The 18,038-nt window shown below is 45.6% G+C and overlaps 2 protein-coding genes across 12 annotated transcripts in view; both read right to left on the reverse strand.

Moving 5' to 3' along the window:
* Positions 1-1,765: 1,765 nt before the first annotated feature.
* On the reverse strand, positions 1,766-4,196 carry cyp26a1 (cytochrome P450, family 26, subfamily A, polypeptide 1). Its single transcript, XM_028969615.1, has 7 exons — positions 3,792-4,196; positions 3,482-3,706; positions 3,102-3,383; positions 2,864-3,013; positions 2,653-2,787; positions 2,386-2,538; positions 1,766-2,277 (listed from the first exon to the last, which is right to left on the reverse strand). Exons 1-7 carry the CDS (start codon positions 3,978-3,980, stop codon positions 1,939-1,941), a joined length of 1,473 nt encoding a protein of 490 aa, XP_028825448.1. The 5' UTR covers positions 3,981-4,196; the 3' UTR covers positions 1,766-1,938.
* Positions 4,197-6,239: 2,043 nt separating this feature from the next.
* exoc6 (exocyst complex component 6) overlaps positions 6,240-18,038 on the reverse strand; it is a 30,772-nt gene continuing 18,973 nt past the window's right edge. For 3 of the 11 annotated variants that reach the window (XM_028967312.1, XM_028967313.1, XM_028967323.1), the window contains 5 exons: positions 17,867-17,896; positions 15,193-15,334; positions 11,112-11,185; positions 7,519-7,755; positions 6,240-7,355 (listed from right to left, as the gene is read on the reverse strand). In XM_028967312.1, coding sequence (XP_028823145.1) covers positions 7,194-7,355; positions 7,519-7,755; positions 11,112-11,185; positions 15,193-15,334; positions 17,867-17,896 — 645 coding nt within the window. In that variant the 3' untranslated portion in view covers positions 6,240-7,193. The remainder of the gene's footprint in view (positions 7,356-7,518; positions 7,756-11,111; positions 11,186-15,192; positions 15,335-17,866; positions 17,897-18,038) is intronic. The other 8 variants (XM_028967315.1, XM_028967316.1, XM_028967319.1 and 5 more) reach the window with 5 other exon arrangements.

Genomic DNA, 18,038 nt, shown 5'->3' on the forward strand with positions numbered 1-18,038 from the left:
GTAAGCAGGAGTGGTATATAAAATCATGCCGCCAAGCATCAGCCAATGGCCTCCAAGCTTCTCCAGTGCTCGGGTCCAGCGCGTGAGGTCACTTTTTAAAAACTCCATTTCAGCTCACATGGCCAGATGCTTTTCCTTTTCAAAAAGTGAAAGTCTTTTTTTCCGGCGAACCAGGTAACGTCATTAATCACTGTCAGTTTTCCGTGGCCTCCTGATGCAGAATCAGGTTTCCTCTCTCGAAGTAATGGAGGGAGTTGGCTTTCATGCATTGCCCTCCTAATTGATGGTCTCGTCTTATCTGAAATGAGTTAATTTTCACTGAAAATGCAGTGAAATGCAGTTTCACTGAAAGCCGAGAGGTGCCCAAAGAAAGGTGGCATTTGAACCTTAACAGGGAACCGTACGCAGAACGTCTCTCTGCCAAAGCTCCGCCCCCCCCGCCTTCCACCGTACTTCAGGCTCACCAGAAAAGAAGATCTCAGCACTGGGACGGCAAACCCCCCCCCAGCAGGTCCCGTGTCTGATAACCATTCAAACACACGCACGCAATATTTACTAATCGATTAGTTGCTTCGTGTTTCATGCAATTAATGGGTTATCATCAAATGCAGTTCTTTTTGTTGCATCTGCAAGCGCGGGCAGCGTAGAGAGGCGGGGGTCTTCAGATTCTCGAGAAATGGACGATTTCATGTCCCCGTGAGGTCACATCTCTCTCTCCTTTTTTTTGTGAGGATGGAGGGGGGGGTTGCTGAACTTTGCCTGACCCAGAGGACCTGTGTAAAGCCCCCTCTTGATTATAAATAATAGCAATGGGCTGCTAATAGGTAATCCGATTGAGGCCGGCAGGGCCTGATATGATACGGTGAAAGGGCAAGAGTGCAGCAGACATGTAAATGCTTTTAGGGCGCGCCCTCGTCGACTTTCATGGTAATGAAGAAGTCGTTCTCACTCTCGTGCAGGAGAGACACGCACATCTGTTAATGGAGCACCGCAGGCTCGTCACCTCTTCCGGCGGGGCAGAAACAGGGGTCAGGGCGCCATCGGAAACACCAGATTCTGTCAAAACGTCCTGAAACGGCTGGCTCGGGACCAAGTATACACATTTCCAGCTGCACCTACACTGATGGGCTTCAGTCCCATTTTATTAATTATTCTATAAATTCTGCATATGCTTGCAATGTTGGAATAAAAGTGACCATTTTAAAGAAAAGGTTTCCGGTCACTTCAATTAGACTACAGATCAGGCGGAAAAAGTTCATCTATCGCCGGGAAATGGACCTGTGGTGATAGAAGGGTGGGGGGCATGAAAGGTGTCAGAGGGCCACTTTTCCCGAGAAAGGGCGCTTGCACCTTGGAGTCACATGACCCCCTCATATTACTGCCATGTTTAAACTGAGTGTTACCAACAGGAGTTTTGTGGTCTTGCTGGAACATGGACATATATCAAGTACAAGTGAAGTTGTGATATTCTATCCACTTGAAACACCAGAGGTCTGATTTCCATGAGCCATGACCAACAATTAAATTAGATTTACATATTTATCCATACATTACACACATTCAGCCCAAGACTGAAGAGCATGAAGCAGATTTCAATGTAAAATGTTTTTATTAAATAAAGCTCATAATGTGCAGCTCATTAAATAGGTTTGCATACAATAAAAAAGCCTATATATATATATATATATAAAAAACTACATTACAAATGTACATCACAGACACTTGAAAGAAATCGCAGTGATCCATGAAACAGTAGTGCCCTGTGTTAAAAAAAAAAATAAAAAAAATTATATGTACACAAAAATCATCTATTGTATTAACACAGCAAAAAAAATAAAATATGATAATATCATAATAATAATAAATGTTAAATACAAGGCGATAAATCTCTACACATTTTAAAATAAGTCCTATGTACAGGCTCTCGTGCTGACGGGGCTAATTGCTGACGCGGCTGCTGAACTTGGTGGGGAGATTGTCCACGGGGTAGACCGTCGGGCCGGTCTTCATGGTCGGGGGTCCGTTCAGCAGAGTCCAGTTGCAGTGCTGGCTGAGCTCCACCAGGAAGATCTTCAGCAGCACCTTGGCGAACTCCTTGCCGACGCACATGCGGGAGCCGCCACCGAAGGGGATGTAGTTGAACCTGGAGCCGTCCTCCGAGGCCTTGGCCATGAAGCGCTCCGGCCGGAACTCCTCTTTGTTGGGGAAGACCTCAGCCACGTCGTGAGTGTCGCAGATGCTGTAAATGACGTTCCAGCCTTTGGGGATCTGATAACCCTGGGAGAAGGAAAAAATATATATATTATAAGTAAATATAATAAAAATATTAAAACTTTTTTGTCGAAGATGCGCATTTTCTATCGGGTGGCGCAGCGGGACACTCACATTCAGCTCAAACGTCTTTAGGGCGACCCGGAAGCCCCCGGGAACGGGGGGGTTGATGCGCAGGGTCTCCTTGATCACGCACCCCGTGTACTTGAGCTGCTCCAGCAGCTCCATGGTGAGGGTCTTCCCTGGAGAGTACAAGCCCATCTCCTCCTGAACACAAGAAAAAGTTAATTATCATTAATAATAATAAATGGCACCATATATATATATATATATATATATATATATATTTTCTCTCGAAGCGGAAATGGTTTCCCGACCCACCTTCTCCTGCAGCTCCTCCCTCACTTTCTCAACCACTTCCGAATGGAGTCCTAAGAACATCACCAGGGACGTGGCGGTGCTGGCGGTGGTCTCGTGGCCCCCGAATAACAGTTCAGTGGCCGCCTCCTTGATGGCCTGAGAACCACATTCAAATCACGTTAGCGACGGTTGTTAGGCGGGTAGACGGGTCGGTAGGTAGGTAACCGCGTACCTGGACGCTGAACGGTTCTCCGGATCGCCTGCAGTTCTCGATCAGCAGCTGCAGGGCGTCTTTGTGCTTGCGCTCGCAGTCGTCATCCTGGATCTTCTTCTTGATGTTCTCTTCGATTTTCGAGTGGATAAAGTTGCGTGCCTTCAGCCCCTGGGAATTCGGTTCAGTGTTGTAATGAACGATTCAGGAGACTCGATTAAAATAAAGAAACTTTTTGTGGACTTTTGTGGAAGCTCACCCTGTAAAGGCCGCTGAAGGGCACGTCGATGGGCAGGGAGAAGAGGTTCTTGATCATCTCCTCGAACGCCTCCACCAGCTCCTGCTCGTCCGTCCGGATCTGGTCGGGCTCGAAGCCCAGCAGGATCCTCATGGCGATGCGGAACATGAGGCGCTTCATCTCCAGGTAGACCAGCACGCAGGGGTCGCGCCGCAGCCAGTCCCGCAGCGCGCCGCGCACCTCCTCCTGGATGACCGGGACGTAGTGCTGCAGGGCCTCGCGAGAGAAGGCTCTCACCACCGCCTGCGAGATCGGGGACGGGGAGAAGGTCGAGGCGGAGTTAAACGGGGACCCCGGTGGGCGACGGCGGCTCGGTGCGCGACTCGGGCCTGCGCGCTCACCTTCTTCTTGTTCCGGTGCTGGGCGCCGTGCACGTTGGAGAGGGTGTCGGAGCCCAGGATGGTCCTCACGGACGCCGGCCACTGCACGGAGACCAGCCTGTGCTCGCCGAGGAGGATCTGGCGCACGTTGTCGGCGCCCATGACGCGCACCGTGGGGTTGCCGAAGAGGTGGGTCTTGTAGATGAAGCCGTACTTCTGGCGCTTCATCCTGAGGAACTTCCTCCGCTGCTTTCCAAAGATGGAAGAATTAGCGCCGCGTACCTTTACGCACCCCAAAAAAAAAAAAAAAACCGAGCCGCGCGGAACGTACCTGCAGGATGAGCTGGAGCGTCTCGCCGATGAACGGCATTCCCATGGTGCCCGGCGGCAGGGGGCTCGGGCAGGCCGGGTCGCGGCCGCGGACCACCAGCACCTCCCACAGCTTCGCCGCGGCCAGGAGCAGCAGCACCGGCAGCAGCACCGTGCACAGCAAGGTTACGGCCAGCGTGTACAAGCCCATGGTGCACCGCGTCGTCTGCGCGCGGCCCCCGGCGGCCGCGCGCTTTTATACGCGCGCGCCGCGCCGGATAAATTAGTTCACGCAAAGTTCATCTTTAATTGTCGCGCTCGCCCCGCCCACCGACGCAGGAGCCGCCGTTTGTCGCGGGGGCGCGTCTTCGTGCCACCTCCCGTCGCAGCGCGGACAATCCCGGGGATTTCACTGTGAAAAGGGGGCTTAGTTCGCGCCGCGCGGCGGGACGCGAATATTCCGCGAGGGGGAAACGAATTAAAGCCGCTCGCTCGTTTATTAACGTGTTAATTTCCACTTTTTTTTTTTTTAATTACATTTCCAACCGAGCATTTTTTTCCCCCCCAAATAAAATGTACAATATATATTCCGAACGAGGGTTCGATCCGACAAACTTCTCTCGCACGTACAAAAACCTTCTGGAAGCGTCTCTGTCCCACATTTTACATATACGTGTATTTTTGGGAGAGAAAATGATAATATTAAAAATTACTTCTCGTTCATTAGAAAGTTTTGTCTGGAGGATGAGTTTGAACAGACTGTATAAAAACCGGCTGCAAATGTGAACAAATTGTCGCAGCGACGATTTGGTCGCACTTTATAACCAACAATAATAATTATGTATAAACCGGATTTCATTGGTCAACTGTTATATTTGCGGGTTCGAGCCCCGGTCCGTCGCGTCGTTTACCGACACCGGACGCTGACGTAAAGAATATGACGCGCCGGGTTCAAACGCGGGTCAGCCAGCGAGGTCGCCGGTACGCAGCAGCGGAATTCGCCTTCGACGCTTCCCTCGACGCTCGGATGCGCGTTTTTTTTTTTTTTTTTTTTTTTTTTTAACGCGACGCATCGGCAGTAATGCTCGCATAATAAACTCCCGGACGTTTCGCGATTTCTTCTTTTTTTGGTGCAAGTTCAAGTGTAGTTCACGATAAAATTTTATTTTAAATAAATAATAATAACCGATCACAACAAATCGACGATTTACTGTCCGATCCCAAAAAAATGAAAGGACTGGACGTTACGGCAGTCACGTGACTGCACGTTTATACCGTAAACGGTGCCGTAAAGGTACACTTCGCTCAGAATCGAGATCAAAATACATATTTATCCTTCCATAAACATCCACCCGCAGCAATGGAGACCATGCACTGGTCGTGTCCCTTAACCTTAGCACGTTTCATGCTTTTTTTATTAAGAAATTCCATGGCATATTAGTGTTATTATAGACTCCCAAGTAATATTTGCATATGCACATATGTCCCGTTACGATGTGTTTTTTTTTTTCTTCTCTTTTTTAGCGGCATTTCGGGCGCGGCCGCTGACCCGCTTGTGACCCACAACACGGACCCTGACTTCCCGGTGAACCCTGGCGAGCAGCGCGCCAAGTTCACTGCCCGGCGCCAGTTACCGCGGCGGAGCTTCATTATGTTTCATACATGCACCCATTTTATCTACAGTCTCAGACCTCCTCATATATGTACATATATCTATAAAAAAAAAAAAAAAAACGAATCAACCGCTTTATAACGGGCTATGACGCGACATTTCACCACGTGACCGTTCACGTGCGATTTATGGCTTTTACGCGGCACATACGGCGTACGTGGGCATATATACACATACATATATAGAATATATATATATATATATATATAAAACATATTTTTACTCCATTATGAGGCCCATTAACCTGTTTTTTTTTTTTTTAAAGAGGATTTATTTTAAGCCTTTAAAAAAAAAAAAAAAAAAAAAAAGCACCCCATGCGCAAAAGAAATCAATCAGTTTACATTTACAGCATTTATCAGACGCCCTTATCCAGAGCGACTTACAGTCAGTAGTTACAGGGACAGTCCCCCCCTGGAGCAAGTTAAGGTTAAATGTCTTGCTCAGGGACACAATGGTAGTAAGTGGGATTTACTTGGGTCTTCTGGTTCACAGGCGAGTCTTACCCACTAGGCTACTACCACCCTACTGTTGTAATTGTCATTGTGAAACACGATGTGCATGTAACCCACCACCCTTGCTGAGCAGTGGGCAGCCATGAACGTTGCCCAGGGAGCGGTGTGTGAGGACGAGCGCTTTGCTCAGTGGCGGATCGGGATTCGAACCGGCAACCTTGCGACTGATCCGCTCCCTTAAGAGCTAGGCCACCACTGCCCCCGCGGCCCCGGTCACATTACTTCCTGACAATTCAAGAAACCCTTCGAACAAAACAAAAAAAAAAAAAAAATGGTCCTCGCAGATAAATAATTCAAGTATCACATTTTATTATGGCAGACAAACGTACTGAAATGGGGAGGAACTCTCCGATTCTCTCGGCCTTCACGCCGGAATGCCGTGTGCATTCGTTTGGAATACGACAGATCTGCTCGACATATTCAGCATGAAGGAGATGCATTTGGGTACAGCCACCTCTTAACATTGCTGCCGCAGAAGTAGCTCTTCTGCAGTTCTTTTATTTTTTAAAACAAAATAAGTGGTGTATGTACAATGGCAATTTAATTACACACGCAATATATTAAAAATGTAAAAACTGAAAAGAACTCAGTGCAAATAAACGTCCAAATACAGAGCGCAGTTCAAAGTATGTCGAGAAGCGTTAATCGAACAAGCAATAAATGTTGATGACGTTGCCAGTAGACCAATTATTGCTTTTTCCCGCTTCATCTTAAGCATTCAGCTTCTAAAGCATCAGAACCAAAAAAAACTTTCATTTCACCCTGAGGAGAAAACAAAAGGAAGAAAATTAATAATAAGAATACATTTGCATTTTGGATGCAAGCAAACTGCTTTGTGACTTGAGAAAAAAAAAAAAAAACTGATACATTATTTATAAATAAAAGTTCCACCAAAAAAAAAAAAAAAAAGAAGTCCTCTGCCGTTTTAACCTCGAACAAGAAGCGACACGTCATGCTTTTTCCCCGCTTTGTTTTTCGTGCTTTTGAAGTGGAACTGCGGACCCAACTCGGCGCCAGCGTCGCTGGCCGAACGGTATTTACAGGAGAACGGCGAACGTCAGTCTCACGCGTGGACTTCATGGTCCCGTCCTCACGCCTCCCGCCGCTACCTCCCCACGGCCTCCTCTGAGGCGATACAATCATTGCACTTTCACACAAACCAACAAACAAATGAAAAAACATATAAAAATAATAAACAATAAAAATGACACCCCTCCCGGGCCCGCCTCTTCATCCTTCCTATGTACATAACTGAATGACACGCGGCCCTAGGAATGCTGGGACATGCCATTGACCAGGCTCCTCAGCTGCTTCACCACCGTCTCGATCAGCTTCTGCTTGTCTCTGTCGTTCTTGCGGAACTGGGAGAAGATGTTGTTCTTCTTGCCCGTGTCCTTCATCCTGCGGACGAGAGGTTAAAGGTTAACCGATTCGTCGCTCTGACCTGCCACCCTACTTTCCTCCCCGTGTGGCGTGGCATATGGTTACATCACGCCGCGGCCCCGTATGCAGCACGCAAAGCGAAGGAGCGTAACGAGATGCCCTCGCAGCCCAGGGTACGTACCCTCGGTAGACTCTGGAGCGGGTTAGCGTTGGCGAGACAGAGAAAGGGAAGGAGAAGGATGACTAAAGAAGCAGAAAGGCATTCCGGGCGCAAAGAGGCAATGATGAAGAAATAAGACAAATACTTCTCCAAAAGTGCGAGGGCGGTGGAGGGGTTGACCCGCAGGTACTTGGAGGTGGGCTGGCCGTAGTCCGCAAGGTATGTAGACCAGTCCCACACCATGAACAGGTCCAGCAGCTACAGAGAGAGAGAGAGAGAGAGAACATTTTATCGGTTCTAGAAATATCTCTCTTTCTTCTTCTCTTGGCTTCTCTCGGTTAGGGATCGGCACAGCAGATAGTGGCCCGCACAATCGATTTTGGCATGTGGATGTCTTTCCTGACTCAACTCTCCCCATTAACCCAAGCTTGGGACCAGTAGCAAGAATTTCGCCGTCACCGGTAGGTATTTGTGCTCATTTTTAAATCCAATCACAGAGCAACGCTTTGCACGTTTTCAACCCATGGCGGTCGGTGGAGATAATGTTTTAGGGGAGGGGTGGGAAATTCTCTGGCCGGACAAAGCACAACAAATGGGAGGTAACCTGTCCCCTTATGATCACATAAGGGGACAAATTCCAGATCAGACCGTCTGGGCTGCCACTGTCTGAACAGCGAAGCAGAACGGCCAAAGCACGCTTACCGCCATTTCTAGCAACTACAGGACCATAGACAGGCCAGGGGAACACGTATTAAATGTTAAATAATCTCACAAAATGACATTTTCGTAATAGAGCACCTTTAACAAATAGCTTAAAGTTTCAAATGGTGCAAAAAACTGCAGCAAAAGCCTAAGGACAAACATACATTTGAGTTATCGATCGTTGTCATTCTGCCTCTTTTATGATTCTAGCAATTTGGGCATCATCTGGACAATAAATAAATAAGGACAACTATATGTGACCAATCGGAACTATAAAAAAAATAATAATACAACACTTCCGAAGGCACAAAAAAAAAAAAAAAAGTCAGTCAAAGCTTCACGTGAACATATTTCAGTGCAGCCCTGAAGTAAGTCACAGCTGCTGCTGGGTCATAAGAGCCCCCTTTTGACCTAAACTGTGTCATACTGAGTCTTACTACCTCGGTGGGTGCGTGTGTGTGTGTGTTGAATGTAGGGTTGGGGGGTCTGCTGAGGCAGTGGGAGTGGGGGGCACTTAAAATGCAAAAAAGGGGAAAAGAAAATCTCCTGGTGACCTTTGGTTAACCCAACCAGGGCCTGATCCTCCTACCATGCAGCCCAGGCCGCGGCGCTACTGTGGCCCTTTCGCACCTCCGACTCAAACGGCGGCCGTCACAGCCAGACGCTTTGTACTTAATAAGCTGTGAAGAGGGGAGATTGCAGGGCCCTCTGAGAATGTAAATCAATTATCAATTAATGGAGAAGGGGGTAATTGCATGCGGACGTTCGTTACGGGGGCTGGAAAGAGGCGGGGCCGCAGGGATCGTGCCATTTTCACACCTACTGTGAGGGCTTGATTGGAGGAGCCTGCTTTTTGATGGCTGCTATTTAGGGTTGTTTACTGCTCCTGCTGGGCAGTTACATGCTCTTTCCCACCCAGCACTGGAGTGAAGAAAGGGGGAGGGAGGTGGGGTTCGGACCCCGGCGCAGAGGTATCACACAATAAAATGGACTTTAGAGGCCTATTTCGATATTTATGTCCCAGGATACTGCCATGCTTCCTATTCAAGCTGTGCACGGTAGACTTTGGAAGCTCTATAAACAGCAAACTGATGTTTTTTTTTTTTGTACAGTTGGTTTGCATCAGCCTGTCGAAAAGACGATAAAACAACATGTTTTTCTGCATTCTTAACAATAGTTTTTGTAGTGCAACTGCCAATTTGTGGCGTGCGCTAGGCTTGTCATGAAACTGACATTTCAAATTTGATACAGATATTAAACACTTTAAAAATATATATATAAAAAAAAAAAAAAAAAAACAATATCTGTAGATAAATATACACACATACGTACACTATATATATTATATACACAAACACACACTATATAGAGTAAATGAATAAATACATTTTTAAACCACTTAACATATAAATAAATAAATAAATACACACACACACACACACACACACACACACACACACACACACACACACACACACACACACACACACACACACACGGAAGTTTGCCCCAAAACTGAAACAGCACTTGCCCTGGCCCACAACTCGCATGGGGGGGTGACGGGAGTCGAGCACTGGGGTGTTGAGTGATACGAGATGATATCAGTATCAGCCTGCAGTTCTGACTTCGAGCCAGGAGCTCTTTAGGGTGAATGCTAATCCCCTCTAAATTGCATTCTTCCACGGGGCAGAACACTGCAAGCTGGGCCCTAACTCACGATGGCCGCGGCATGAGCTTTTGGCCTGCGGTGACCTAATGGTCCCCGTTTCACCCACGTCCTTATTTTAATCTCACCCATCAAATAATATTGCTTTGCTCCCCTGAAGATAAAAGAACCCACTTCCTTATCTCAGTTTGGTTTTGACATGTAACACTGGCAACAATTGCGAGAAAAATCCCAACGGCGGCAACAGATTTCTGCGACAAGCTCAAACTTGAGACCTTTGTGGAAAACACTGAACGTGATTTTGAGACGAAATGACATCACAAAGGCAGTGAATTTCTTAAAGCCCTGTTTAAATCTAAATAAGTCAATACAAACATCCAGAATTCATTAAATGCTTTGACTGATCTAATGTTGCTTGTCATTGATGGTAAATTCACATATGGGCAAGAAAGGCCAACTGTGTAACTAGGTAAGCAGCAGACACCGGCTGACCCCTGCACCGAGGGTCAAGCAATTTCCACTGGATCAGTCCATCCAGATGACCACCGCTGGCTAAAGGCTTCTCGCCGGTTCAGAGACCCCGAAGAGTGAGCCAGGCATGGGGTGAAAGGTCATTCGAAGCTCATGGAGTCTGACCCTGCCCAAACCTCAGGTTTGCACTGTTGAGACACCTGTACGTCATGCAGAAGCAGCTGACTTATTCATTAATCATATTTACCTCAAAATACCTGCAAAATGTCCGATAACACGGTTTGGAGGAATACAGGTACAGGCTCAGAATTATGGGCAATCTGGATAAATTAACATCAGAAATTACTAGGGGGAAAAAAAAACATGGAGCCGTTTAAATGATGTAAAGCAAGCGTGGAGTAAAGCTGGGTGCCGCCGGCCGGGGCGGCTCAAAGAGGCCGCGCTCTTGTGACCTCCACCAGTAACAACAAGCACCTCGGGCCCAGCTTAAGAGGTCAAACTCCAGTCAGCCCCAAAACACACACACACACACACACACACACACACAGGGTGAGAGAGAGAGGCATGGCCCCAAAAAAAAAAAAAAAAAAAAAAAAAAAAAAAAAAAAAAAACATGCTCCACATCCCAGCCATGGATCCTCCAAGCATCTGCTGAATTCCCATTCAGAGGAGGAGGGCTGTGGCTGGGGCGGGGCATTCCTCAATACACGGGGGCTGGCAAGACAGAAAGAGAATTATATATAAAAAAAAAAAAAAAAAAAAAAAAAAAAGGTACCTGTCTGAGGTCTATGAAGGCCAGTTGTAATGTGTCCCCCTGGAATCCTGGTACTGGCTCTGAACTGGCAAACACTGCAAAAAAAAAAAAAAAAAAACATAACACATTAAAATACATGTGAACTTTGATTTTGGAAAAACGCATACTTATAGTTTATACCACAGTCTGGGTGAATATTCCACCTGAAAAGTGCTAAAGATGAGTTTAGAATGCAGTCAAGAAGTCATGTTAAGCCGATTCTATTTAAATGGATGTCAAAAAGTTTTATTACCTTTGGCAAGTGACTGTGCTCTAAATGGGATAATCTGGCTAATCTGTAAAATTGCCTGGATTATCCTGAACACGGACACTGCTCTGAAGTGTGTGCTTTACTAGAGCACGGTTAATCCACGGTGACATTGACTTCAGTAGGTAATTGGCCTCTTAGGAAACCTTAGAGCACTGTAGCGCCGTCACCCGTCACTCTGCACGTGATGCATTCAGAACGTGAATGAAGACGCCTCTGAATAGACGAATGTCATTCACTCAGCAAGACTCTCGACACCCCGCCCTAAACGCACCGGCCGCCTCCCACAATCCTCTGAACTGCCGTTTGAAAACCACCTTGCACGATGCTTCTCTCAATACACACACCAACACGTCTGCAGGGCGATTATCTGGAAAATGAGGCCTAAATGTTAAAATGTCAAAGTTCAGTGTGTGTGTGTGTGTGTGTTATACTGAATAGTGCATCAGCCTTAATTAAAATATTCATACAATGCACCACATTTGAACTCTTAGTCCTGGCTGTCATATGTTAAATTTAACAGCACTGTTGTCCTGTGCATCACACCATCTTTATAATTTTAGTTATAATTTTTATCATTTTACTGCATAACCACATTATTTCATTGCACAGTTTTGACACCCGTTATACATTGAAATATTTGGTGATAATTTTGTCTGAATGCTTGTAGAGCTCCCAGAATTTTATAGTGGAAGTTGGTTTTAACAAGTGAGACTAGTTTTCTGTGTTCCGGGCATCACATGGCACATTTGCAAACTGCTTGTGTGGCTTTCGTCAGAACTTTCTATTGAAGTACCCAGTAGTACGGCACGACAAGTACTACAACATGTCACACTTGTTCATAGTTCTGACCACTAGTTATGGGCATAAAGTAACTTGAGTTATCAAAATGTCCTGTGCATCACAATCGTCCTGCAGATAGTGAAGGTGTTCCACCTCAGACACTTACTCCACACTCCCAGCCCCAACCACAGCATCCAGAACACATCCAGCACAAGATTCTAGTCTGTCTATCTGAGCAGTCCAGGTTAGGAGGGAACTAAGGATGATGAAAAGCAGGAAGGCAGTGGCTCAAGATGGCATCAGCTCAAGGTTTGTCACGTCCTGCGTGGATCAACTGTGATGGGTGATGCTGCACATTTTTAACCTGAGCCTGAAGCTGGGAGAACAACAGATACCAGTGCCGAAGACTCCACATCCTAAGGACTTCAACAGATACATGCCATTAACACTGAAGAAAGTAAGGAGCTTGTGGTAGGCTTCCGGAGGTACAAACATCCTCCACTGCAACCAGTGATCATCCAGGGTCTGGACAGGGAGGCTGCGGACAGAAACTACTGGAACCTTGGCGTTCATCTGAACAAACTAGACTCTATTCAAGAAGTAGAATGACTTTTTGGGGGCAGTGATGGCCTAGCGGGTAAGGAGGCGGGCCCGGACTGCATTCTTTTACAAACATCATAATATTTCAACGATAAGACAGAAACATGCAGAAAAACAGGTACACACATTTGTAATGTCAAGAAATTACTACTGTAATGCTGCACTTATTGGAAGCCTGGCATCATCGCTCAGGAAACATTTCACATCACACCAGTTCTGTCTTTGCTTCATTGGCTACCTCGCACAGCCTAGAAAATACATCCAAAACATACAAAGCTCAATATAGACTGGTCCCTGATCACCGGAGTGAATTATTAACAGAGTACCGCCATACGCGAGAATTACGCTCACAAGACCCCGGGCTCTTACTGGTACAGAAAATGAACAAATTCTCAGCAGGTGGACAGATTCTGCTGCAGAGCTCACCTGCTTTGGAACAGCCTTCCAACAAATGTTCGGAACACAGACACTGTGTCAATATTTAAATCCAGGCTAAAGACATCTCAGTGGCCTGCAAAGTTGAAGCTACAAATCCATTTCCTCAAATGCCCCGTATCATAACAGTTGTGTTTAGGTTATATACTACCGGACATCGAGCTGCCTGCACTGATTCCAGATCAATCAAGATGGCTGAGATTAAGTGTCGGGTCTCCTAGGTATCAATATTATAATATCCCTACAAAACATTAAATTCTATGGGCACTATTTTCAAACTGCCGCTAAGCATTTGACATTTCTCAAGAGTTTTCTAAGGATTTATATAAATAAACAGATAAAACAATCTTTAATGATGTTGGCGCATGAGATGAGTCTATGGATAAATAATCCAGAATGAGGAAGTCGCTCGATTAGATACCCACAAAGCAACAAGCAACTAGTTCTTTCTTGGTTTATCTATTTCTGTAAATCCCAATGACGCCCTTGACCTTACACCAGTGAAAGATTTACATCAGTGTTTAATTTCAAGTGGATTAGCCTTTCAGACATTGAAGAGCGAAAGTGAAAACTCATCCTACATACTGAACAGTCATACTTGATCTCTAACAAGGGCTCCGCCCCTTCTGTATTCGCCACCGTGGATGTTCTGATAACGCTGTGTTACCTGTGAACAGTGCATTATAATGAGAGTGGGATTGTGCTATTACTCTGACTGCGGCGGGCCAATGAACATGAGCCGCCGAATCACATGCAGTCTTCAGCCGACACCCACCACCATTTTCCCGTTTTTTTCCAACATGTTCCCAAATCAAAAGGCAAGGGGTCATTTGACGGAACTACAGGCCCTCAGACATGCACCAATTCATTTCAGATCGCCCAGGGTGGTAATTTGGCGTCGGGCTGTAATTACACTAATAGTGGGGCGGCTGTCTGAATGTGGATGTGGCACGGCAACAGGTACTTTTCAGGGAAGTGGATGTTTTCCCTGCTGGGCGGGAAACCACAGGTTAGCAGGTGGGTGGAAAGTACAAACCTTGCAGAAGTCAAAATCCCGAGGCTGTGGACATAAAGAGATTTGGAGACAAACTGTTCTCAAGGTGGAACATCAGTTCCATGTACCGGAGGGCACGAATACTACGTTTGTGAAACCTGCAGTGAAATAATGGACTATGAGCCACTACATTGCAATTATGAAGACTCCTCCTTAAACAATAATTACAGGTGGAGTGAGTGTTGAGGTGATATCGTACATCATTTCTTAATAGATTTCTTAATCTGCGCACATATCGCAACAAGCCAGAAGACCCAGGTTCAAATCCCGCTTACTACCATTGTGTCCCTGAGCAAGACACTTAACCCAAAGTTGTCCCTGTAACTACTGATTGTAAGACGCTCTGGATAAGGGCGTCTGATAAATGCCGGAAATGTAAATGTAAACTGAAACCAAACCAATCACATAAACTGAAATTAAGTCAAACCATTTGCATTCACTCAAAATGGTGAAACCATTGAAAATATGAATCTTGGACACACTTACTCAATGGAGTCTATGGAGACTTTAAGACTGTATTTTGAAGACTAATAAAGGAAACAGTTTGTTCCTTGTTCTTTTGTGAAACAGACCTTTCAGCTCATGAAAAGTTCTCCTAGCCCGTCTATGGTCCTGGAGTGGCTAGAAAAGAGTGCTTTGGCCATTCTGCTTCATCATTCAGAGATGAGATGGTCTGATGGTTGGATCTGGAATCTCCCCTTACGACACCATAAGGGGAAAGTTTACCTCTCTTTTCTCATGCTTTTTCCACCCTCTCCTAAAAAAGTAACTCCACCAGCTGACAGTCAAGGGAGCCTCCAAAGATCCAGTGGGTTAATTGAATCTTTTCTGGAAAAACGACGGCACGACATCCTGTCTGCACCAAAGACTGTGGTTGGTGAATGGTGGTGTTGATGACGTCATTTCCGACGCTGCTCACTTACATTCACACTGTATGACATCCAGGTTGAACTGCTGAATGGCCCCCATGCTGATCTGCTTCAGCTCGGTGTCCAGCAGCATCTGCATCAGGGAGGTGGCCAGGTGCTTACAGGCCGACATGCAGGCCGTCTGCGCCACCTTGCCCTGATGGAGAAAACAGAATCACACACACACACAGGAGATGGTTGGTGGTTAGGCTCATGTGTCCTGAGCTCATGAGGGGAGAGTGGCAAACGTCAAAAAAAAAAAAAAAAAAAAGTACCTTATTTTTATTATAACATTATTTCTCTTACCACCTCACACACTCACACATCAGAATTACACACACAGATCAGAACCATACATGCAAGTAAACAGGGCTCCACCATTGGTGCTGAAATGAGTAAGGCTGTGCGACTGTACAGAGGAATACACACACCTCTCACACACACACCCAGACATTTACATGCACTATAACTGATATGCTTGGCATACATGCAGATGCCTGGTACAGGTCTACAGAGATGCATGGTCTGGTTCGGTGGTCCCACGCGGCCCACACCATGAATCAAGGTTTCTGAGTGCTGTCGCTCGCAAAAAAGAAAGAAATTCCTCTGTACACCAACAACCTTGATCATTTCACAAATTCAAAACCTACGATGTACAACGACGACATCTGAACACAGGAAATTTCCCTCATTTTATTCATTCATTCATTCTTCCTGGGGGTTTTAACCATCAACACAGATAGAAAATAATCAACACACAAGATAGATACCCTAAAAGGTGTAGTAATATTCTAACAAAAAATTCTGCCATGTCCAAGTCCAGCTATTCAACACTTCTAACAAATTGACCAAAGGACACACAGTTCTGTGGGCCACAGTAACTGATGTCCTACTATTGATGTACTTCCAGGAGGGTCAGTTTCGATGCACAAAAGTGTGAAAGCAACCGCATCGCAGGTAAATGAATGAATCGAAATGGAAATATAATCTCTTAGGGAACCTGTTTTTTGCAGGATGGGAGATTCAACAAGATCAGGCATGGGATGAACTCGTAAAAGGCTGCTTTAGGGTTGCACCGATGTGGCATCTCTGCTACTGGGAGCGATTGTTAAATTTTTTATTATAAGCGTTTCAAATTATAAACATAAATAAATAAATAAAACTCGCAGAACACCGCAATGACGGCAACCTAACCGCGGCTGATGCGACGCAGGATCCAGCATGTCTAATGCTGACAATCAGCGAAAGGGGTAAAGTACTAACGTGTCTGTAACGAAGCAGCGATGCTGATTTGGTGTCGGGGATGTCTGGTGGGTCTGCAACCTCAGCCTAGCAATATTACCTCGGACATTATTAACAGTGAAATTATTACAACCGCTTCAGAATTATATCAAAATATTGCATAATACTTGATAATATAATGTCCCACATAATGTCCTATAATCAGTCCTAAAAACTTGCCTATAGAGATTTCAGGTTGCAGACTATGAGATATTTTTAACGCAGCACAGCAACTAAAACGATGCACTTAGCATCAAGAACAGGAGAAAAGCAGGAAGCATTTTGGGATGATGAAGCCCCGTGCTTTACACCAAAGCCAGCAATCAGATCCCATCAGTACACAAAGAACCATCTCACTCGTTTTGTGAACTACATCCCAGATTTTCCACAAGTAACAGGATGTGGTGAAAAAAAAAAAAATAAATCTCACAACAGACCTCACAAGGTCTCAAACTCCACCGTACAGCTTGCCGCGTTGCGGAGGCTTGGGTGTAGGAGGGTTCGGCCTGCACACGTCTGGAGCGGCTGCAGCTCCCGAGGGTGAAGGGTGAACTGTAGGCGGCCAAAGCCCGTACGCCGAAGCAAAACATTCCTGGGACGGCTTCCAAATGAACATTCCCCACGCAAACCGATAGAGACATGCTGGAGGCAGACGATTTAATTCATTTAGAAGTAAAAGGCCCCCGAGTGAGTGGCCGTTCATCGAACAATGATAAGGCAAGAGTCCTCCTGCAGGGCTGTTAATGAGATTAGAGTAATTATATTTTATAGACTCAGCTCTAGTGATTAAGTTTAACCTGCTAAATGGCTGATAACCTGTTACTATCTTACTAACTATGTTACTCACATATAAAACAAATAGAGCCACTTAAAGCAACAATAATGAATATATAAAACGTTGTACCACCATTACAATATCTTCCAACTGGGACCCAATCATGAGGTTTATGCAGGACATTAGACTATCCATTTGTCTCTGGTTTCATATTTAGCGAGTGCTGGAGATATGTCCTGATATAGTATGTTAAATGGAAAAACCTAATCCAATGAATCAACAACTACTACTACTAATAACAATAATCATAATAATAATAATGCAGACAAATTCAAATGCTTCCTAATTCTACATGCAGAAACAGAGGTTCGCCTTCACCAGTCATAATTGATACTCTGAACTTGATTGCGTAGGATTTTTAATTTTTTTTTTGGTGTGTTCCACAAAAACAGTGCCCATGGTTCACGTACGATGAGACTTTGCGCGGAGAAGCAGGTTAGGTCTGTGGCTGGCGGCCGCTCTGGTTGACGTTAAGAGACATGTGAGAGGAAGCGAAAAACAAGCTCGGAGGCGAGTCCACAGGACAGACAGGTGCATGCGGTTCCCTCCGGAGATGCAAGGAGGTTTACTTACCGACATGGCGGCATGGTCATTGTTGTTATTCTGAGCGCAATCACCAAACGAAAAATATAAAGAAAGATGGACAAGGGGAAGAGGGGAAGAAAGTGTGGCAACAGTAAATGGAGAGAAAAGGAAGTTCAGAAACAAAGCATGCCTGGCAGGAAACAAAAAACTAATGCATAGC

Source organism: Denticeps clupeoides, chromosome 2 (assembly GCF_900700375.1).
Source record: "Denticeps clupeoides chromosome 2, fDenClu1.1, whole genome shotgun sequence".
Classification (NCBI taxonomy): Eukaryota; Metazoa; Chordata; class Actinopteri; order Clupeiformes; family Denticipitidae; genus Denticeps; species Denticeps clupeoides.